This window comes from Manis pentadactyla, chromosome 11 (genome assembly GCF_030020395.1).
Source record: "Manis pentadactyla isolate mManPen7 chromosome 11, mManPen7.hap1, whole genome shotgun sequence".
NCBI lineage: Eukaryota > Metazoa > Chordata > Mammalia > Pholidota > Manidae > Manis > Manis pentadactyla.
In genome coordinates this window covers 8,474,225-8,498,364 of record NC_080029.1, presented here as the reverse complement: position 1 = coordinate 8,498,364, position 24,140 = coordinate 8,474,225, and the positions used below count along the sequence as shown (strand labels likewise).

Sequence of the window (24,140 nt, the reverse complement as noted above, 5' to 3'; positions counted from 1 at the left end):
CCTCCGTTCCATTATTTAACAATAGGTGCTTCTGAAAAAATAAAACAGTTTAGTCATTAAAAGAAAAGAAACATTAACTTTTAAAATTCAGCCTTCATTCATTCTACAGGCAATGCTTAAGGTGGTGGGGTTGAATGCACTGGGAAGATACAAAGACAAATAAGAGAAAGGTTATATCCTCCCGGCGCTTGTAATCCTACAAGATTGCTAAAGCACATAGGGGGCCTACCTGCAGGACAGAGAAGGGCGTTTTCTCAAGGCACAATAAGGGATGTGGCTTTAAGACAGAGGAATTATTTCTAGCTGTGAGGATTGGATTCAATTTAGCAATGTTCCCTGATGGTAAGGGTCAGGGAAGCCTCCAGAGAGGATGCTTAACATTTGTAAAGTGTGTTGAAAACTGTAACAGACTCTCAGGACCTCAGGTCTAGGAGAAGGTGGGGTTTAGCAATTTGGTCTTTTATGATTCATCTCATTAAGTGGCAGCCAAGGGGACAGCAATCCAGCCTATTTGGTCATCATTCTTGACAAGCAGGACAGCCAAGGCACAGAGCACTTTACATTTCAGCATGTTTTCTACTTCAGTATTTTTGTTTTAGGCAGATTAGATCAGAGGTCAGCAAACTTCTGTAAAGGGCCAGAAAATAAATATTTTTGGCTTTTTGAGCCAACTACTCTGCTTTTGTGGCAAGAACACAACCCTAGACAATAGCAAATGAATGGGCTGGGCTCCATTAAAACTTTATGTACAAAAGTAGGCAGTGCTTTGCCAACCCTTGAATAAAATCAACAGCAAAGCTAGAGCTTGGCTTAAATTCAAAGAAATGGAATGAGCCTCAGGAATGACTGTACCAAATTCAGGGAAATAATGATGGGAAATCCTGTCCGTAGATGTGTGGGATTCCTCAGGAACTCAGAATGTTTGATTCCTCATTTCTAACTTTATGCCTAGATGTCATTCAGTAAGAAATAAATCCAAAGCATGAACATTGTGTCATCTTTTGGAACAGAGTTTTTTTTTAAGCCTACTGTCTGCATGTTGTCCCTTCCAAAATACTTAGAGATGATGTATAATTGAACCTTCTAAAATTATTGCACCACCTCAAAGAATAATTGGAGCTAATGTTTATTGAGATCTTACTTTGTGACAGGCTTTGAAAACTGATTTCTCTATATAATGTCCACTTTCAATTCTCTTAAAATTTTAACATTTTTTCTGAAGTGAAACCCAGGTATGTTTTGAAAATTGAAAAGCATAGAAGGGCTTAGAATAAAAAGCAGCAATGCCCTGCATTTCCTTTCCTTCCCATTCCTACTCTCCAAAAGGAACCTCATTGAACCCACTTCTTCCTTTTAGTACATAAAAAGGGCTACACTGCATCTCTGATGTCCTTTGACTGAATTTTAGACATCAGTCGCTGACTTCCTGCTGTGACACATGACCTTCAGCTCTACCCTCTTCACCCACTGCCCCTCCAGGGAATATAACTTTCTCAGACTTTGACTCCATTTCATTTCATGAGTTTTAGAACCTAGGCTATGTTTTACTGCTTCCTTCTTCATTCCAATTTCTTTGAAAACTTTCAAAAATTTTACTTCTCTATTTGGAGGAAAGGTATGTTACCTCATTGAGATACAGAGTGTGTGTTCCTGAAAGAAAGTGTAGTCCGGGGCCTCCAGCCTGTCATCAGGGTCACATGGGGGACAGGAGATTGGTGGGGCTGTTGAGAATTGTCACTTTACCTGAGACACATTCTTAGATTTGGGGCGGTTCTTTTTGCAATGAATATGTATTACTTCTTAATAATGTTTCATTAAATTATTTTAAAATGTTTGAATATAAAAGAATTCTCCTACCTTGCCTTTCACCGATACTATCAAAGGAAAAAGCAAAATGACATAGGAGAAAAGAATCAAGTATTTGAAATGAGAGAAAACATTTGCACATATGGACAAAATATGCTTGTTCACAAGTGAACAAGCAGATCACTTTAGAGCCATTAAAATGATCATAAATAAAAGAATAACCCAGTGAGAGGACCTCTAAGTGTGTCAAGCATTCGCAAAGTAGGCCAGTCTGAAGCACGGTGGGGCAGAAAGGGTAGAAGAGCAAAATTAAACTGAAGAGGCAATTTTTGTTTGTAGGATAAAAATTGAAACTGAAATGAACACTTGAATTTGGGATTAATATGTGGGCACAGTGTTCTTCACTTACTTCAATAAAACCTTCCCACTTTAGGGCCAGACTCCACACATTTATTAGATTGAGGATATCTGCATTTTGTTTTGCTTATTTAAAGAATCAGCCCATAAGACTAAAAATGCACCATGACAACCGTGTCACTTAGATCCCCTGACAATGTAATTAAACCTCCCTTTGGATTTATTTTTTGCTGGGAAATCATACATCATAAAAAATATCTTAGTGCAACCACATGCCAGAGGTACTCAAGGAGATTCAGTCCTTCACTGTGTGAGTCCTGGAAAATGACAAACCCTTCGGTAATGGGATGCTCACCTTTCCTTCCACCACTATTCTCTATTCCCATCCCTACAGGTTGTCATCACCAGGCATCCCTGCCTTACCAAGGCCCTCCATGCATGGCCACAGCCCCCCGTGATTCTGAGCACACGGTGCCTCAGTTCCCTGGCCTGTAAAGCAGAGATAACAGGGGTGCCTGTCTCATAATGGCAAGAATCCAGTAAAGCCCATGAACTGTTCCCACAGCATCAGCTGTGCTGGTCCCTCCCACTAGCCCTCCTCAGACGTGAAAGCACACTGCTACAGGCCCGGAAACAGAAAGAGGGCTCAGCCTTTGCGCTGGGCTCAGAACAGGTCAGGTGGCTGGAGGGAGAGTGGCAGGAACCATAATGAGGACAGGACAGTGGAGCATCCGAGTGACACCTCCTCCTAAACTGTTCCCCGAGGAAGGAAGAAAAGTCTCAATGGTAACCAACAGTACACATGATTATGAAAACAAGGTCCACATGGACTGTAACTGCTCTATTTTTTGTCCCTACAGCACTGAATGAAGAGGTCAGCCATTTTGAGAAGCGAAAAGTGTTTATTTTAATATCCACAGTGATGACTTGGGCACGATCCAAACCACTGGGCCCTGTAAGTAGCGTGTTAGCTTTTCCTTTACACAACGTTTATGCGAAGTTTTACCCTAATACCTTGTAATTTGTATGCAGAGAGAACTTTGTACAGTGGACTGTGTACTCTTATGCTATAAAAAGCATTGAACAAAATTCAGTGACCGAGCACACTCAGTTCTCAAGGGCCCCATTGTGTTATATTCCACTTAGAAAGACAATGAGGTCTGTTAAACTATAGCTATGCTTGCTTACCACTTATGCTTTTCATTGTAAACCTATTGAAAGAGCTCTCTTTTGGGCTTATTGAGCCTGATATTTTTGTCATGTACATTTGTGCACACATTAAGAGGAAAATACAAGCAAAATACTACAGTTGTTAGTATCCTCAAAACTTCTTCATATTCAGAGACCAACTTGTGTGAATCACATCTACAATCTAGTCTTTGTCCACACAATAACTCAGCATGAAACCTGAGTCCTGTCATTTATTTCCTTTCCTATAAAGCACATAGTTTTTACTTTGCAAGAAAATATGTACTTATAGTCATTCTTCTAGCATGGTTTATTTTCTTTGCTGATATCAGATTTACATTTGCTCCTCTGCTCTAGTGCCTTTGTGCCTGTGAACTACCTTTTCAGTTTTCAGTGCTGAATCACTGTATAATCTAAAAGACATTTTAAAAGGCAATTAGACCAACATGTGCAGTACTTAACTCAATTTGAAGAGATGACAATATGAACAAATTCAAGGTCAAGGTCACCCAGGCGCCAGCAAGGACAGCATCAATGCAGCCTGGCTGACTACAGTTTTAATAAGCCATTGGTTACAAGACACATTCAAATTTCAGAGATGTGAAAAATGTAGGGAAAAAAATGTACATGTTAGAACCAATAGAATACATTATTTACAACAAGGAAATATTTAGGGATTTCTCACCCTTTGCATCAAAGGCCATTTGTTTGTTGGATTATCTCTCACCTGGTGGACCAGGAGATCCTTGAGGTCAGGGACCAGAGGGTTCATGTTCTGTTTTTGTAGAGTTCACTTGCCTGAGCAGACCAGTCATTTTATCCCTGTTATGGTTCTTTCCCTCAGCACATCTAGTAAAGTGCCTGCTACAAAACAATCAGTGGTCACTTGGCTGGCTGACCATTTTGCTGGCCTGATTGCACTCCTTCGGTTATGAACTATCTCATACTGACTTAGGCAACAATGGGAATTTATTGACTCATAAAGTCCAATCATGGACTTCAGGCCAAGTTGGATCTAAAGGCTTAAATAATGCCCTCAAAAATCACATACTCTTTTCTCTTCTATTGCTTCTTTTCTCCTCTGAGTAGGCTTCATTCTTAAGTTCCCCTCCTTCTGGTCCCCAGCAGCTCTAGAGCTTCAATTCTCACTTCCACTTTGGCCTTGTCCCATCTGAGATTTGGAATATGTTTGTCCCATTTGTAAGACACAGGCCTTAACCAGTCACTGTGGCCAGGAGAATGCAGAACTCTGGCTGGCCAGACCTGGGATCACATACTCACTTGAGCCCTAAATTACATGGGCTGAGAGTGGAGAAGATGGTTTCCCTTGAAGAAAACATGCATGTCCTCATCCTCTCAATGTGGTCTTAATTTGCATTTCCCTAAGTCAGGTTTATTAAGGTATAATTTATACATAGTGCAATTAACCCATTTTACTATACAAGTTAGACAAATGCATACAGTTGGGTAACCACCACAACAATCAAAATGTAGAACATTTCCATCATTCCCAAAACTTCTCTACCTCACACCACACAAAAAGATAATTCTGGGTAGAGCCCATCATTAAAAGTAAAAAGCAAAATCTTAATTTTTTAAGAAAAATTATAGAAGGATTTCTTAAACCAGACCATGTAATGCTAAATATAAACAAAAAACATTGACAAATATAGCTGCAATAAAATCAGTGGAGTATTTTTGGATGAAGTGATACTATGTCTGAAATTAGCTTCAAAATAATTCAAGGGGATGGAGAGGTAGTTGGGGGTATACAGAGGAAACAAGATCTGCTTTATAGAAACCTGAATCAAATCATGTGGAAACCTCACTCAAAGCCAAATTGAAGGATATCTTATTAAGCATATGGCCTAAAGGCTTTAAAAAATGGCAGTATAAGAAAGAAAGCTGAACCCCTGCTGCAGATAAAGAAGGCTAACAAGACATGGCAACTCACTGCCATCCACCATCCTCAACTGGACCCTGTGCCAGAGGAAAAAAATGCCATAAAGAACATTATTGGGACAATGGACAAAATTGGAGCATGGACTGTAGACTGGATAAAATTACTGTGTTAATATTCAATTTCTTGAATTTTGTAACCATACTATGGTTATATAGGAGAATGTCCATAGGAAAAAGAACCCTAAAAACTAAAGAGAAAAGAGGCATAAAGTATGTAACCTACTCTCAAATGATTCAGAAAAAATAAATAATAATATGTGTATACTGTTGGGGAAATGTACTTAAAAATAAAATCTTCACCCAACCCGGAAAAATCTCTCCACCAGGTAGTAGGGAAAGAAAACAACTATATTATTAAATATGCATTAAACTGGAGTGTCATGCACGTCACAGGCAACCCACTAACAGATTGCAGAGATAGGAGGAAATCTCACCTCTTTATATAGCCAAGCTGATACAAGCCATTACATACATGTTTTCATGATAAACAATAATTAGTTCTTGACTAAGAGGACTTGAGGGCACTATCTGTTACACATAGTTTGTCCTTGAACCACCTAGTTATGGGGTGGCCGTCTGTGTTAGCTGATTGGCTTTATCCAGAGGAAAAACAAACCTTTCACACCTTTATGACAGGACGTAGTTTTGTAACTTAGAATAAGATACCCACCAAAGGTAAGGTCCTATCTTCCCATAGAAGTGGAAGATAAGGGTGCTGTCTCCCTTGATGTTTACGTTTCAAAGAGGGGTCCCCCAGTTCCTTGAGAAAGACATTTCTTGGTAGCAAAGTTGGCAAGAGGCTTATTTAGCTTCTAAAAAGCCTTACACACATTTCAAAGAGACAGAAAAGAACTTACAGTCACATGTTTTCTGCAGTATAATGCTCTAAGGAAAAGGATGGGCGTCTTGCCAATGGGTTTCAGCCCTGGGCAAGTTCACTATGGATTCAATATGATCAAAGAAATGACAGTAGAACGTTCTTGGGGTGAAAGGGTTATACCCAACTTTATTCCCATGGTGGCAGGTCAGTCACTAGAATCCCATCCACTCAGAGTGGGCATGCAGCAAGCCGGTCTCTGCCTCTGGGCCTCTCTACCCAGCTGTCTCAATCTCTGTCCTTGGCGCTGCCACCACTCCAGCCTCTGCTCTGCTCTCCTGCAGTCTTGCAGCCGTGCCACCGTGTCGCCCAGGGCACTGGGCAGGGCTCTTTATACAGAGTCGATAACAATGTATTGTCCACACATGTGTAGCGAGCTAGCCAACCAGGGCCAGGTAAGAATCCTGGCCACAGGAACCTTCACTTTATCTTATCCACAATGGGAGATAAGTCCCTTATTTTGAACAGGGAGAATTAAGCCTCTTATTTTTTATTTTTATTTGTCCCTAAAATATACATGTAAGTAAAAAGAGAGAATACAAAAACAATGCAGCAAAGCACTAGAAATTAGTACAAGATACAGGAGTCCTCTATATTATTTTTGCAAACTTTCTGTCAATTTGAAATTATTTCAATGTAATAGTTTATAAATAAATAAAATTTAGAGGAAGCACACAGGGAGCAGAAGAAAGCCTGTCTTGCCAATGGGTTTCAGCCCCGGGCAAGTTCACTATGGATTCAGTGTGACCAAAGAAATGACAGTAGAATGTTCTTGGGATGAAAGGGTTATACCCAACTTTATTCCCATGGTGGCAGGTCAATCACTAAAATCCCATTCACTCAGAGTGAGTCTGCATGCAGCAAACTGGGCTCTGCATCTGGGCCTCTCTGCCTGCCCAGCCGTCCTCTGGGCCTCTGTCCTAGGCACTGCCACCACTCCAGCCTCTGCTCTGCTCTCCTGCAGCCTTGCAGCAGTGTCACCCAAAGCACTGGGCAGGGCTTTTTATATAGAATCAATAATGACGCATTGCCCACATGTGTGTAGTGAGCTAGCCAACCAGGGCCACGTGAGAATCCTGGCCACAGGGACCCCCACTTTATCCACAAAAGCCCAAATGGAATTTTGGTTTTTCATATATAACCGTTTCCTTAATAATCTGTTCTCGGAGTTTTGTGTGAGTCACAGGTGATTTGTAGTTATGAGTTAAGCTCAACTAAATCTGTAAGGGCAGGACACCTGAGGATCTGAGGTACTGCAAATGTGCCTCTTTTTCTCACCAGGGTCAGCATAAACATGGAATAAAACCATTTGAGTACAACCATTTAATGACTTCCTTTAAGTCCTATGAAAGCCTCATTCCTGAAAGATGTTTGCCATACCTGAAACAGTTACAGTTGGAGTAGAAAGTTCAAACCTGAAGGTAAGAATCTGTCCTCAGTGTCTGGCCATAGCAATTACCCATCCCCCCTTCTACAGAAAAGGAAACAAACAGCCCAAACTGGTTTGAAAGCCAGCTTGTCCCCAAAGAGCCTAACTGAAGGGTGTGGTACAGAGGAAAATCTTGGCATCACTTGAAATCAGGGACTTTTGCTTACAAGTAACATAATCCAGCTGGAGGACACCTAAGCAGAAGGAAGAAGTTGTTACAAAGATACAAACAGTGTTTACAAAAATCCACAGAGATACCACTGAGGATTGGGGAGATTGATACATCCTCTCCACTTCTCCACTCCTCTCCTCTGCTTCTATCTTCTCATCATCATAGGAAATCTTAACAGCCAGTGAAATCTGTCCCAAGTAAAAAGATACGTTAAGTCGGAAAAAAATCGCTGTGAATTTATGACTTTAAAAAGGGTACATCTTCTAAAATTCACATGGAACCACAAAAGACCCCGAAGAGCCAAAGCAATCCTGAGAAGGAAGAATAAAGCAGGGGGGATTACGCTCCTTGACTTCAAGCTCTACCACAAAGCCACAGGATTCAAGACAATTTGGTACTGGCACAAGAACAGGCCCACAGACCAATAGAACAGACTAGAGAGCCCAGATATAAACCCAAGCATATATGGTCAATTAATATATGATAAAGGAGCCATGGACATACAATGGGGAAATGACAGCCTCTTCAACAGCTGGTGTTGGCAAAACTGGACAGCTACATTCAAGAGAATGAAACTGGATTATTGTCTAACCCCATACACAAAAGTAAATTCAAAATGGATCAAAGACCTGAAGGTAAGTCATGAAACCATAAAACTCTTAGAAAAAAATATAGGCAAAACTCTCTTGGACATAAACATGAGCAACTTCTTCATGGACATATCTCCCTGGGCAAGGGAAACAAAAGCAAAAATGAACAAGTGGGACTATATCAAACTAAAAAGCTTCTGTACAGCAGAGGACACCATCAGTAGAACAAAAGGGCATCCTATAGCATGGGAGAATATATGCATAAATGACATATCTGATAAGGGGTTGACATCCAAAATATATAAAGAGCTCATGCACCTCAACAAACAAAAAGCAAATAATCCAATTAAAAAATGGGCAGAGTATCTGGACAGACAGTTCTCCAAAGAAGAAATTCAGATGGCCAACAGGCAAATGAAAAGATGCTCCACATTGCTAATTTTCAGGGAAATGCAAATAAAAACAACAATGAGATATCACCTCACACCAGTTAGGATGGCCAGTATCGAAAAGACTAAGAACAACAATGCTGGCGAGGATGCGGAGAAAGGGGACCCCTCCTACACTGCTGGTGGGAATGTAAGCTAGTTCAACCATTGTGGAAAGCAGTATGGAGGTTCCTCAAAAAACTAAAAATAGAAATACCATTTGACCCAGGAATTCCATTCCTAGGAATTTACCCAAAGAATATAATTTGGATCCTTCTTCCCATTCCTCAAACCTGCTAACAATAGTGCTACCGTAGGGTCTTCATCCTTTGTTCGGTCTGCCTCTCTGATGAATTCCATGTAACCCTGGACTCAAATGTTTGGACTGGTTACTTAACTTAGACCGATGTGATGTGACTGAAAGGGTCCATTAGAACACTGCATTTTAAAAATCCTACTTCAACTAGGTCCTCGAAATTGGATGGCTTTGGGGGAAAATCACTCTGTACCATGGATCTCAATTTCTCCCTTTGGTTTTCCAGTGAGTTTTCAATAAGCTGCTCCAGATGCATCCTTCCATGCGACTGCATAGTAGGGTGAGCTGCGGGGAGGGTAAATATGACCTAGAGTTCAGTGGACTGTCAGGAAATACTTGTTCATCCTTGATTCCCACAGCAAACTGGTATTGCATCTTAACTGATGAAAACAGATTTTAAAGCCTGAGATAGAAACTTCCACAGGGTATGTTCTTATTAACATGGGATTGATTTAAGGGGAAAGGGGCATGTGGAAAAGAGAAAAAAAAGTCACAGTTTAGATTTTAAAAATTGAATCTACATACATTGCAAGAACTATTAAGAAATGGGTTATTTATTTTCTTGATGAAACTGCAGTGACAACCTGTCGCCATCTCTACAAAATGAAAGACTGCATTCAAATTTTTAATTTTGTTTGGATTGTTTAAATGATAATATCTGGCTAGCTAAAACAGTTTCAGGAAAACTCAAATCACTATAAAAATAAGCAGTAGCTTTTAGAATCCTTCATTTGAGCTTTCAGGGGCACAACCAACCTAGCATCTTGGGCTTAGACATTGTAAGTAGCTCTAACACGTGGAGTCGGACTCTTTTCTTTCCTAGGATGATTCTGAGATGCCATTTACTGAGGATGATTATCGAAGACGAAGGCACCATCCTAATTTTCTGGACCACATAAATGCTGAAAAAATGGTTCTCAAATTTGGAAAAAATGTAAGTGTGGAGTAGTGAAGCAATTAGGGTAAGAAAGTTCTTTTTGAGGCAGCATGCAATGTGTTTGGCTTTATGTACATCATCTCAACTTTTTAAACATCTCTGTGTTCTGTTTCCTTGTCTGTACACCCACAGATCTCTGAGCTTCAGACTTGCCCCAAGATGTGCTGTCCTTAGGTACTGGCCCAACTTCTGGTCCAGCCCCCAAGTTGAAAGCCTCCTCCTATAGGGTTCCCAGCAGAGCTCCAGCCTTCACCCACTCAGGTGTGGGCTTTGTGGGTCCAGAGTCATTTGGCCCAGAAGAGTCGAATAACTCAGAGACAGAATGGGGAGGAGGGAAATTGCATTTCCCCCTTTTCCAGAACCTATCTCATTTGTTTCTTACAACTCTGAAAAGTGCGTGTTCACCTCATCTTACAAACAAGGAGATAGAGCCTTCCAGAATTAAGTAACTTGCTTGAGGTTGAATAATGGATTTAATGAGCACTGTCCTGAGTACCTCTAGGCTTTGTCTAATGTACTTCTCACACCACCAATATTGTAGTACGTAATTATCCCCATTTCACAGATGTGGACACTATGGGAAAGAGGTGTCAAGTGGTGGAGTTGTGATTCAGACCTAGATCCATCAGACACCAAAGCCTGAAGATTTTGTTTTTATTTTCCTGACTCCAAAACTCCATCATTCAATAGAGTTAATCTTGACACATCCATGGTCTCGAATTATTCAGACATACCTATAGCTGAGAAATTCATGTAAACAAGTTAACAATAGCTTTCTAGCCTTCTGTTGCAGGAAAATGTATTTTACGGTAAAATTATTTTTTTCTCTTATCTTTCATCAAGATAGATGACAGGAATGCCCTGGTGATGAATAAGTGGTAACAGCTAAAAATTATTGAGGGCTTGTACCCTATGTGCCAGGCACTGTGCTAAATGTTTTACTCAGGGTCTCTCATCTAATCCTTGTGTGTCTTATATGTAATCCTTAAACTCTGAATTATGTGTTATTATCATCATCCTCACATAACTTGTAGAAAACCCCCAAGCCTCCAAACTTTCCATCCACTACATTTTTCCCATTGTCTGACCTGCAATAATGGTACATATATAATAGTTCTAAGATGACACCCAGCGGTCTTAGAGGATATTACAATAGGAACTTTGTCCCCAAGTCCTGTGTGACTAAAAAAAAAAAAAGTTTGATTTTGGCAATACAGACACTGAGCACAAAATATTTGAAGGAAACAATTTGGGATTAGGAATTCCAGCCCTTATCCTACCCAGTAATTAATGACCTTAGCCAAGTTATTAAACTTGTGGGGCTAAAATCAATGAAATAAAGGGGCTAGACAGTCTAAATTTCTTCCAGTTCCAAACCTTATAACTATACTATTTTATTAAACTTTGAACATTGCCCCATAGAAAATTCATGATTTAAAAAAAAATCATTTTGTCTGATTCACTGGCTGAGAACTCATGATCACACACACAAACACAATTGATGTGAATGACAGTCTAAAATGGAGAAATAATATCATCTTAATATCTTCAGTATAAAAACATTAAATTTGTCCCATGCTCTAAATGGTAGAATCGAAATTTCATTTTAAAAACCTTTTATTTTTTTACCCCCAGCTTTTTAAATCACTCTTGCCTGAACAATTAATGAAGACAAGATTGATCTGGCTAACGTGGTCATCTCAATGACCTTTTTTGACCCTAGAGCTTTTCATCAGGTAAATAGGAACTTGGAAGTAATCATTTAACTCATTCATTTAATACCTGTTCAGAGCCTACTATGTACCAGGCACTGTGGCTAAAAGCTGGCCTCAAAGCCATCAGCAAAACAGATGTGATCTCCACATTCCTGGGCTCATTGTCCTGCACTCACCTACTATGAGCGCATTTGCAGCAATCACACGTATATTTATGCACTATTTTACAAACACAAGGAGGTGGTCTTAGTTAGTATTTTTAGGCAAAGGGGAGCCCTAATAATTAGGCAAGTTGCTTAAAGAGTTCTGAGTTGCCTAACATCAAACATGGCTTTAACTGGGTGCTTCCACCTTTAAATGAGCCACACTGATTACTTGGAATATTTTCAAATACTGTATTTAAAATACAGTTATAGTGAATTTAATATTTTTTAATTAACTAGAATTTCCCATTTGTTTTGCAAAAGTCACTTAAATCATTAAGTGGTCCCCGAGCACCTACTGTGTGTGCAGTCCCTGAAAAAAACATGTCCCAAATCTCAATGGCAATTTATGAAATTAACTATAATAATTACCCCACCAGCTTTTGATGCTTATATTCTCTGGCCAACCCAAGTTGCTCATTATAATTTTTTCTATTTAAAAAAGTTTCTGGATTTCCTTTAATAATGTCATATTTGAGATTTTTGCAGTTTAATTTGAGTTTAACAATGAGATTGGCCCATAATCTCTCTTTGTCATACTGTCTTTTTCTGGGTTTACTATCATGGTTCTACTATGCTCATACATGTGACTGGGAACTAAGTCTTCTATTCTCTTTAATCTGTGTGAAATTGGACTTTAAAAAATCTATTTGTATTAGGCCCCCTTTTCAGGACTAGTAGTATTTGTGAGGGAACATCAATGCTTTCCCACTTCTGATACTAAGATTATTAATTTCAGTCTTTTTTCTAACACAAGCACTTAATGCTATAAATATGCCACCAAATATAGTTTTGGCTGCATCCCACTAGTTTTGAAGTGCCCTGAATAGTATTTTCTACAAATTTGCTAAAATCTATTGTTTTGTTTTTGGTCTGTGAGTTACTGAGAAGTGTTTTTAAATTTCCAGATATACCAAGGAGTTGTTTATCTTTTTGTTGTTCATTTGTAATTTAACTGCTTTATGGTCAGAGAATGTGATCTGTGTGGTATTGATTCTATAATATTTGGTGAGACGCTTTGCTGTATAGTACATGGCTACTTTTGTGTTTTCTTAATTCCACATGGACTTGACAAACTTGTTGTAGCTCCAGGGGGAAAGGTGTTCCCTGGCCAGGGTGAGTGCCCTAGGAATCTCATAAAACCTGAAGTAATTCAAGGGAAAAGGGCAGGTTGCAAGAGAGGCTTTTATTTCTTAAACCTTGCTCCTGTTCACTAGCCAGGCCTCGCTCTGTCCAGCCTGTATGGCCCCAGTGCATGCCCTCCTTCCCCCGCCCACCCCTTCCAGCAGGAACTCCATGGGCTGGCCTTGGTGACTGACTGGCACCAGACCAATTAGGTACCAGGAATGGAGGGGAGGAGAGAATGGCCATTTTCTCTCCACCCCTTGCTCTAGATTGACCATAAGGCTCATCAGTGGTAAACACCTACTGATACATAAAGAGACTAAGGCTAGGCAGAAGATTCTGGAAATTCTGCCATTTACCCACACCTGTGTATTCCAAACTGTGCAGAGTTCTGTCTATCTCTACGTAGGTCAAGTTTCTTACCGGTGTTTTGCAGATCTTACTAACTTGGGGTCTCCTGAATCTCTCAATTACTGAGAGGGGTATACTAAAAATCTCCCACTGGTTATTCATTTCTCCTTGAAATTATGTTACATTTTTGGCTTATTCATCTCTAGACATGCTCTTGTAACCCCTTCCCAGTATTAGACATTGCAGGAATGGAACTATAAATCTAATTTTTTTTCTCAATAATTGCCACAAGGACAGTATTGCTAGCCCAGTCCACAGCTTTTCAGACCCTTCTCAGGTATTAGTGAAGTTTTTTCTGGTTCTCACAATGGCTCAGAGAAGTGTAATGCTAAAGCCATCAGTCTCGCTTAATTTTAAACTCCTCTCCTCCCAGCTCAGGCTGACTGGCTCAGACAAATAGAGCAGTGAGAGAGGCTAAGACATAGTCAGTTCTTTTCTCTTCCTTCCTCTACTTAAAACCAACCACCTTCTCTCTGCTCTTCTCTATTCCCTGCTCTGCCACCTGCCTGTATTTCATCATCATCATCTTGTTCTTTCCCTTTATGTTCCATTTCTTAAGTTTTTCATTATTTTATAATCCCTGCTATTTTACTGTGTGAAGGCAATGCAAATCTGACTTCATTCATGGTGGATTGCTCCCTCATAGATTTTGTGATTTCCGTTTGTTAGTTAATCTTTAGTAGGTTTTTAATTATAAAAAAAGCATAACGTTTCTTTTAATTAACATAGATTTCCTTATGATTTATAAAACTCCATTTTAAACTAATCCTGTCATTTGGCATGGATTTTTTTTAATAGCATCTCTTTAATTTGTCGACATCCATTTCTTTATAGCTTATCAACACCTCTAAAAATCTCATGTAAATGAGTTCTTAGGAAGAAGTGGCTAGCATGAAAGTCTTCCAAAAGTCTGCTATAAAAGTCTCAAGTGTATTGATGAACTGAGAACCTTCAAGATTCACGGTGGTGGGTGTGAAGTGGGAATTCACACTGAGAATACACTTTACAGTTTGTAATTGGCAGGACAGTCAGCGCTGTGCTCTCAAAGCAGCACTCACCTGTTACCATGAAGTCCCCACCCTTGCCCCAGCTGATGTCTCTTTACTGAGGCTTCAAAGGACATAGATGGTCCCTGGGGATGTTTGCATTTGCCTCTATAAAGTGCCCCAGCTGTCTCTCTACTAAAAAGGCTTGTTATGTTAATTTGGGGGCTCTGAGATCCCTGGACTAAGCAGATAATTTTAATTTTAAAGACAAAACCATGAGAAGTACAAGGCTGAGGTTAAAATTCTGAAGGGAGCATTCTCTCTGCTTTCTCAGACCTTGCCTGGGTTCGGTGTGTTTCCTAGTTGCTCCCTCTGCCGCAGGGTGGACTTCTTTCCAGTCCACCCTTTTGCTGTAGATGCTGCCTTCTTCACTGTGTTCCCACTCCTGGCCTCACCAGTCTAATGCTTTGTCTCCTCTATCCATACGGATTTAACACCCACACTCTAGATTTAAAGACTCACTAGTGGCCGCTCTGCTAGCTCTCACCACTCATTTCACTTCTCTGATTTTGCCCCTAGGAATATCTCATATTTTCTTGATAATTCTGTCATACGTAAAAGGGAAGTAGTGGCATTTTGTTTGGCATCTCTAGGTGTTTTTGACAGGAGAAATTTTAGATTTTTTCATGCACTGTATTACCTGGAACAGAAGAGGTAGACTCTTCATTTTCCTGATGAAGGTTCTGGACCCAATTCCAATGTGTGCATGTTTGCGTGTGTGTGGAGGGTTCCCACACCACCAAGCAATTCCCAGGCACCAGCTGGGTGCCCTACAATTCCACTCAATTCTGACACTGTTCACGTGGAGATAGCATTAAATCCCACAGGTTAAGGGCTGAGTCTTTCAAGACTAACCCCCTCTTCAGATGCCAGTTGCCAGCCCAGGTTGTCACCTGTGTTTTGGACTAACCCATATAAATTGGAGGTTCCAACGACCCTCACCTTGGAGTCAGTTGATTTGCTAGAGCAGCTCACAGAACTCAGGGAAACATTTTATTTATTGGATTACCAGTTTATAATAAAAGAGAATGACTCAGGAATAGCCAGATGGATGCAATGCATAGGGCAAGGAGTGCAGAAAGGGTGTGGAGCTTCCATGCTCTCTCCAAGCACGCCACTCTTCCCAGACCTCCACATGTTCACCAGCCTGGAAGTCTGCTGAACCAGCTCCTTTGGAGATTTTTTGAAGGCTCATTATATAGGCATGATTGATTAAGTCATTGACGACTGATGATTGAACTCAATCTCCGCTCCCACCTCCCCTCTCCAGAGGTAGGGGTGGAGGAGGCTGCAAGTTCCAACCCTCTGAATCACAGGTTGACTCCTCTTGTAGTCAGCACCCCATCCTTAGATGGGGTCCAAAAGACACCTAATTGACATAAAAAAGACACCTCTATCACTCTCGATGCATAGGAAATGCTGATGGTTTTAGGAGCCCAAATAACAGGGTTGGAGACCAAATAAGTGTTTCTTGATATAAATCACACCATCACACCTAAGTACCAGTATTAAGAGGACTTGCAGACCTACCCAAGCCCACAGGCTTTTCAAATCCACTTGGGAATTTTCTGTTATCACCTCACTCAGTACAGTCAGGAGAAGCCAGGGAACTAGGTCACCTTACACTTGCCCAGCTTATCCACTGATCCAGGTGCAGAGGAATGTGAACCAATTGCAGCAATATCGTTCCTCTTCAAAAGCCTCACTCAGGGATCCCAGTTTTCTAACAACATGGGGGGATTCCTGTCTCTACTCAGCTCACCATTCCTCCCTTCAATTTACCAGTATCTTCTGAAATCTAATCATAGTGGTGATGAGAGTGTCTCTATTAGTAATTCTACTCCTAACGCCAACTACAGTGCTGTAATTGGGTGACAGATTAGCAGGAAGCACCCAGTGACATGCAGGTATACTCACAAATCACCTTCCCTCAGGTGAGATAAATTCCCAATTTAATCAACCAAGAATAAAAAATCTGATCTGAAGTGGGGCGGCCTGTGAGTCAAATGTTTGATGGAATCTAAACAGACCTCTCTTGGTCACTGCACCTTCTCTACTTGGACCTCACATCAGCAATCCAGAAAAAAATTGTACCAACCACTACTTGAGTCTCTGGACTTTTAAAATTAAACATCGTCAAGCTGCGTGGTTTTTGGATTATGAGGGAGGAAGAAAAGGAATCTGTGCTTAGGTCTCCCTAAGTGCACAGAGCTCTCTGCCTTAAGCTTTTCAACATGACAAAAGCCCACTTCCCCGCTGCTGGAACCACGATGACTTTTAAAAATGGTTAAATGTTGAGGTAGATTTTTCCAGGGCCTCAATTTCTCCTCCCAGCTGAAGTGAACACCCTATATTAATTAAAACCCTTGTATTAAGTCCCATTACCAAACCCGTTGCTTTTATATATGTCTACCTCCCTAATAGATCATTAAAGAACATCATGAAATGTCCAAATAGTTTTTTTAATTAAGGTATCATTGATATACAACCTTATGAAGTTTTCACATTAGCCACATTGTGTTACAACATTCACCCATATTATCAAGTCCCCCCCACACCCTGTGCAGTCACTGTCCATCAGCGTAGTAAAATGCTGTAGAGTCTTTACTTGTCTTCTCTGTGCTGTAGTGCCTTCCCTGTGACCTACCTATACTATGTATCCTAATTATATTGCCCCTTCATTCCCTTCTCTCTCCTCCTCCCCCGCCCTCCCCAACCCCTTCCCCTTGGTAACCACTAGACCCTTCTTGGAGTCTGTGACTCTGCTGCTGTTCTGTTCCTTCAGTTTTGCTTTGTTCTTATACTCCACAAATGCGGGAACTTATTTGGTACTTGTCTTTCTCCGCCTGGCTTATTTCACTGAGCATAATACCCTCTAGCTCCACCCATGTTGCAAATGGTAGGATTTGTTCTCTTCTTATGGCTGAATAATATTCCATTGTGTATATGCACCACCTCTTCTTTATCCATTCATCTACTGATGGACACTTAGGTTGCTTCCATTTCTTGGCTATTGTAAATAGTGCTGTGATAAACATAGGGGTGCATATGTCTTTTGAATCTGGGATCTTGTTTTCTTTGGGTAAATTCCTAGTAGTGGAATTATTGGGTCAAATGGTATTTCTATTTTAGTTTTTTGAGGAACCTCCATATTGCTTTCTACAATGGTTGAACTAATTTACATTCCCACCAGCAGTGTAGGAGGGTTCCCCTTTCTCAGCATCCTTGCCACCATTGTTTCTTGTCTTTTGGATGTTCGCCATCCTATCTGGTGTGACGTGATATCTCATTGTGGTTTTAGTTTGCATTTCCCTGATGATTAGTGATGTGGAGCATCTTTTCCTGTGCCTGTTGGTCATCGGAATTTCTTCTTTGGGGAAATGAAAGGACTGACTTTTATCTCTTCCTTTTCTCCTACATGCCCTGCATAGTGCTTAGAGGTGTCAAGTCTTACAAATAACAAATTGTGGCTTTCATTGAATTAAGAGCCCCAGTTAAATTTTAACAGTAGTCAGAGGCATTCATAAATAGTGTGGTGGTTGATTTCCCTCTTTAAGAGATACTATCTCTATCCTAAAAATACCTCAGCAGCCTGAAAGAGGTGATGAGACTTCCTAACATGCTTGTTTTAACCACTAAAATAATCTGGTTCAATGTCATTAATAATATTTAACTTAGCTTTTCCCCTGTATTTTATCTAATAGGCAAAAAAATTCTCTACATACGTAGTTGCCGCTGGACTTCAGTATGGAGAGGAAGGAGGCTTCTTACATACTTTTTTTAAGGTATGACTTTTCAGTGACTATGAGGATTTTTCTTAAAGTTTTTCCAGTAAGTTTATGCAATTTGAAGATATTTTTGATTGCTTCTAGTTGTGACTGGGCCAGTATAATAGCAGAGAATTAAAGAAAATATGGATGTAGACCATAACCACCTGTTTTTCTTTCCCGTTATTAGAAAATTGTATTCACAACTATCAGAATAATAAAGATCTCCTTTCTTTTTTATTTATTTTTTTATTGAATATCATTAATATACAATCATATTAGTTTCAAGTATACAACACAGTGGCTCACCAGTTACCCACATTATTAAATCCTCACCCCAACTAGTGCCGTTACTATCTGTCAACAGAGGGAGATGTTACAGAATCATTGGCTATATTCTCCATGCTGCACTACTGTCCCTGTGACTAACTTATATTATGATTGAAAATTTTTGTACCCCTCCCCAGACACACACCCCAATCTCTCCCCTATGGTAACCACCAGTCACTTCTCAGTGTCTCCGAGTCTATGATGTTTTATTCATTGTGTGCTTTTTTTTTTTTCATATTCTGCAAATAAGTGAAATCATATGGTATTTGTCTTTCTCCTCCTGGCTTATTTCACTTAGTATTAGATCCCCTTAGTCTATCCATGTTGTCGCAAATGAAAGGATTTCTTTCGTTTTATGGCTGAATAATATTTCATTGTGTATATGTGCAACATCATCTTTATCCACTCATCTAATGATGAACATTTTGGTTGCTTCCATATCTTGGCTATTGTAAATAATGCAGCAATGAATATAGGAGTGCATATGTCTTTTCAAATCAGGTATTTTGTTTCCTTTGGGTAAATTTCTAGAAGTGGAATTACTGGGTCATATGGTATTTCTATTTTTAGTTTTTTGAGGAATCTCCATATTGCTTTCCACAGTAGCTGCACCAATTTACATTCCCACCAACAGTGTAGGAGGGTTCCCTTTTCTCCACATCCTTGCCAACACTTGTTAGTTCTTGTCTTTTGTATAGTGGCCATCCTTACTGGTGTGAGATGATATCTCATTTTGGGTTTGATTTGCATTTCCCAGATGATTAGTGAAGTGGAGCATCTTTTCATGTGCCTGTTGGCCATCTGGATTTCTCCTTTGAAAAATGTCTGCTCAGGTCCTCCACTCACTTTTTAATCAGGTTGTTTTGTTCTTTTGGTGTTGAGGCATATGAGTTCTTCATATATTTTGGATGTTAACCCGTACTGGATAAATCATTTGTGAATATAAGATCCTCCCATACTGTAGGTTGCCTTTTTGTTCTGCTGATGGTGTCCTTTGCTGTACAGAAGCTTTTCAGTTTGATGTAGTCCCACTTGCTCATTTTTTATTTTGTTTTCCTTGACTGAGGAGATGTGTCCAGAAAAAAATTGCTCATACTTATGTTCAAGAGATTTTTGCCTATGTTTTCTTCTAAGGAGGAGCTCCCTTCATTCATGAGACAAACATTGATCGTGGACGTATCATGTGCCAGAAACCACTATAGAAACTAGGAATATAGAACATCACAGAGCCCCAGCTCTTGCAGAGCCTACCTTCTAGTGGGGTGGGGAAGAGGAGTGATAGATAAACAAGCTAGCCAGGAAATGTGGAGTATTTCAGATGTTGAAAAACAAAATGGAAAACAACAAAGCACAGAAAGGTAGAAAGAGTGAGGGTGCCAGGGGTAGGGGTGGGAGGGTTTTTTTGTCTTACGTACGGTGACAGTGGCCAAGGAAGGTCTTTCTAATGATGTGACATTCGAGTAGGAAGTGAAAGCAGTGGAGGAGCCGATGTGCTGGCTGAGGAAAGCCAGTGAGAACTGAGTGTGCAGCACTGGGGCGGAAAGGTGCAGTGCCTGCTAAGGAAGAGAGCAAAGGATAAAAGCCTGAGTAGGTTCAAGAGGGGATGGGCTGAGAGGATGTGGAAATGGTGAGGACAGAGAAATATTTGGAGAAATTTTGCTATGAAGCGGGACAGAGAAAGAAGGCAGGACTTAGAAGTGCAGTCAAAGGAAGGTTGGTTGGTGTGTTTTTTTAAGATAAAGAGACATGAGAGCTGAAGAGGATAAGCTAAAGAAAGCTCGTTCTCATTAGCCATCCAGCTGCTCTTCATACGCCTGCACATTGAGTGTTGGCATCTTAGGCCCCTGCCATGGGCCCTCTTGTCTTCTCCATCTACACCCATTTCCTGGGTTGGTCTGTTAACCCGCATGATTGATGCCAGTGATTCTCAAACAAAAGTCTCCAGGGGGGCTCTCCCCTCGGTCCTAGCTCTGTAGATCCAGCTGCCGACTCAGCACCTCAACTTGGATGTGTCACAAATCCAAACTCTACGTACAGCGATCCCTGAATCGGCTGCTTCCCCAGTGTCCTGTCTCAGAAAATTGGACCGCCTTCCACGCAGCCACACCAGCCAGAACCTACCTCTCCTTTCCCACCTATCACAGAGCCCCAAGAACCATAGAGCCTGCCTCCTGATTATCTCCCTTCTCTCCACCCGTAGACAAGGCAGGCTGGACATATCTCGTCCACACAACTGAAATGGCCTCTATCTCCCCAGTTAGACTCTGACTTCCTTAAATGGTTTTCCAAAGTTCAAAATATCTTACAAGATTCGGTAGTCTGCCGTGGTCCCACTCCACCTCCTCCACTCCTTAGAGCAATTTAAAATAATATAGTCATCTGGGAAATGCAGATCAAAACCACAATGAGATATCACCTCACACCACTATACAAAAGAGAAGAACTAACAGGTGTTAGTAAGGATGTGGAGAAAAGGGAGCCCTTCTACACTGCTGGTGGGAATATAAATTGGCATATAATTCGGTTACAAATATAACCAAAATGTCCATCACTAGAAGAGTGGATAAAGAAGATGTTGTACATATACACAATAGGTACAGGACAGTCAATCAGTACCCAGAATGCCTATTTATTTACTGCAGTGTTTAATGAAGGGAAAAGACAAGGATTTGGATACTGAAGATCAGGGTTCAAATCCAGACTCAGGGACTCATCATAAGTGTAACTGTTGGGGGAGCGTTGTGCATTTTCCTTGGTTCTTGTCCCCGCCGCCACAAAGAATTAAAGGGCAGAGACACAGTAATGAAGCAGATTAAAAGTTTTATTTAAAGTTACTTAAAGAGAGAAAAAGTGTGGGCCACCTCGGGGAGTAGAGATACCCTGAAAGGTTTAAGTTTTACTTAAAGTGCACACTTGGAGAAAGGGGAGCGTGAGCTACCTCATAGAAGAGGTGCACTGAAAGGTTGACATAAGGTTTTAAGGCTACACACTTAGAAAGTGCCGGTGATCTCAGAGAGAGGAGCTCACTGAAAGGTGTAGGGATTTATAGGCAGTTGAAGATTTTCAGGAATGTGACAAAGGGCCAGGTGCGCTCTGGTCAAATTGTCCCAGAATGTTCATCTTTGTTAAAGCATTAAGTTTCTTTTTTTTTTAAGTTAACACAGAAATATACTGCTTTGATTCCTTTCCAGGATATCAGCTTCTGTCTGGAAGCATGTAAGTCAAGACTGTCTGTCCTGCCTCCAATGTGAGCTGAATCACTGTCCATTTGATTAAAATGCAATCTTAGCTTTAAGATAGAATTCTTCCTGAATAAGCTGGGCCTTTTAGCAGGTGCTAAAGTAAATCTTACAATAGTACGTTCTAATTGACACAGTGAAAACATAGGTTATGCTGAGATACTTTTCTTTATCTGAGGAGTATTCAAACTTCTAGGCCAAGTTGGTCCTGGCCTTCGAGTTTTCTATTTTTAACTGGTTAATTCTTTGAGTCCCTTCTAGTGGGCTTTATTGGCCTTATTCTCTTTCTATCCCACTCATATATTTTCCTGCCTAATATAACTGAGACAGGGACCATGAGTTTAGACAGAGTAGAGTGAGGGCCTCCAGAAAAAAAGCAAAATAGATAAATCAATGTGCAAAGAAACCCCTACCAAAACTCTGTGTTAAACAATTAAGCAAAGTCAGAGTCACATTAATTCTCTAAAGTAAAATAGCAAACTAGGAATATAGGCATTCTTCAGTGAGATTAGTAAAACTAAGAAGCCAGGAGTAACTTGGCCTAGAATGTTTGAACATCCCCCAGATAAGAAAATATCTCAGCATAGGCCTTTCCTTCATTATGTCAATTAAATCATGCTATTGTAAGAATGACTTTAGCCTGCTAAAAGGCCCAGCTTATTTTTTTAACTTTACCTAGATGTTGCTTTTTCCTCCTCCAGCCCTAATCAAATAATTTACAACCTGGGCAATTGATTTAGCAAGCAAGCCCAGTAATAAACAACATAGTAAAAACAGGAAGGATTCCATCTTAGAGATCAGATTGCATTTTAAAACCCAAGATGTTAAAAAGTAAGTTTCTTCACATATGCTTTAACAAACACAATAACTCAGCCCACCTTGGGAGCAGGGCAGGCAGTCTTGATTGATATGCTCCCAGACCAGGAAGCTGCTGTCCTGGGAGGGAATCAGAGCAGTAAATTTCTTCTGTTAGGCTAACTTTGCAGAATAATCCAGAGGACTGATAAGAAACTTACTGTCTCTTCAAAGATAAACATTTTGGGACCATTTGGCAAGCCTGCATCCCTAGCCCTTTGTCTCTCCAAAGCCCCTAGACAAGCACCACCCTGGACTTTCTTGTCCCCTCCCAGCGTGAGCCAGGAGCTCTTTCCTCTTACTTTATCTCTAAATAAAAACCTCTCACTTGCTCTCCTACTTGGAGTGTTTGAGAAGTTCATTCTTCAACTCCATAATCAAGAACCCTAGCATCGTAACCCCTCTGCAGGATGTTTTATCTACGAAGACTTTAATCTATGAATAATGATAATTACCCCCAGCCAGTGGGGATAATTTAAATTTTTAATTCTCCTTTTTGTGAGAATTGAAGACATCATGCATTTGAAAGTGTTTTCTTTCTATGTAGATAACACGCAGATGACTACTAAAGATAGCAGATGAGGTTATGGATTTCTTGAAAAGTACTACAACCCTGAGGTTACAGTTTATTTTTCTTAATAGGATTTAATCGGCAACTAAATGTCATTACAACTGATTTACAAAACATCTCCTGAGATGGTTACTTCATCAGATAGATCCTGTGGATTCCTCTGACCACAGCTCCAATGTGAGCTCTGATGGTCACACACATTTAAGGGAGGGGAAATGAGTTTTGCTTTCCTTTCTTTCAGACAGCTTGGTTGGGTGATGCCCCTGCCTTACCGGTCTTTGGAGATGGAACAAATGTAATTCCAGCAATTCATGTTCTTGACCTAGCAGGGTAAGTATTCTCCAAGAGACAGGACTTCCCTAGAATCAACTGACTAATGTGTTTGTTTATAAGTGAACATTTATTGAGCACCTGTCAAGTGCTAAGGCCCTTATGTAAATCACTGTATGTATTCTTCCCAAAAACCTTATGACGAAGGTACTGGTATTATCTCCATTTTGCACCTGATGAAAAAGTGTCCACCCTTGAGAAGTTCCACACTTCCGATGATAAATTCAAGTTCTCCTTTTAGAAATTTTATCAGCACAATAGCACGGCTTTGATTTTGAGAAAGAAAGAACTTTTGATGCGCATTCTGGGGACCTAGTTTCTCATTCCTTTGTCCCCGAAGAGACTAATATGTCTAGCCCACCAACTGAAATTCCAGAAATCAAACAGCAAACCGTAAACCTGAAGCATTTTTTGACAATTGTAGGTGCTGGGGAGGAAGAAATTTCCTCTACCCCACGAGGTTCTTCCAGCTGGTCTAAGAATCAA

At 40.4% G+C, this 24,140-nt stretch overlaps 1 protein-coding gene across 2 annotated transcripts in view; it reads left to right on the top strand.

The window, feature by feature from the left end:
- AK7 (adenylate kinase 7) overlaps window positions 1-24,140 on the top strand; it is a 77,267-nt gene that overhangs the window by 11,057 nt on the left and 42,070 nt on the right. For both annotated transcript variants that reach the window (XM_036882356.2, XM_036882355.2), the window contains exons 4-7: window positions 3,024-3,118; window positions 9,949-10,059; window positions 18,267-18,347; window positions 23,566-23,654. In XM_036882356.2, the coding sequence (XP_036738251.2) occupies window positions 3,024-3,118; window positions 9,949-10,059; window positions 18,267-18,347; window positions 23,566-23,654 (376 nt within the window). The remainder of the gene's footprint in view (window positions 1-3,023; window positions 3,119-9,948; window positions 10,060-18,266; window positions 18,348-23,565; window positions 23,655-24,140) is intronic.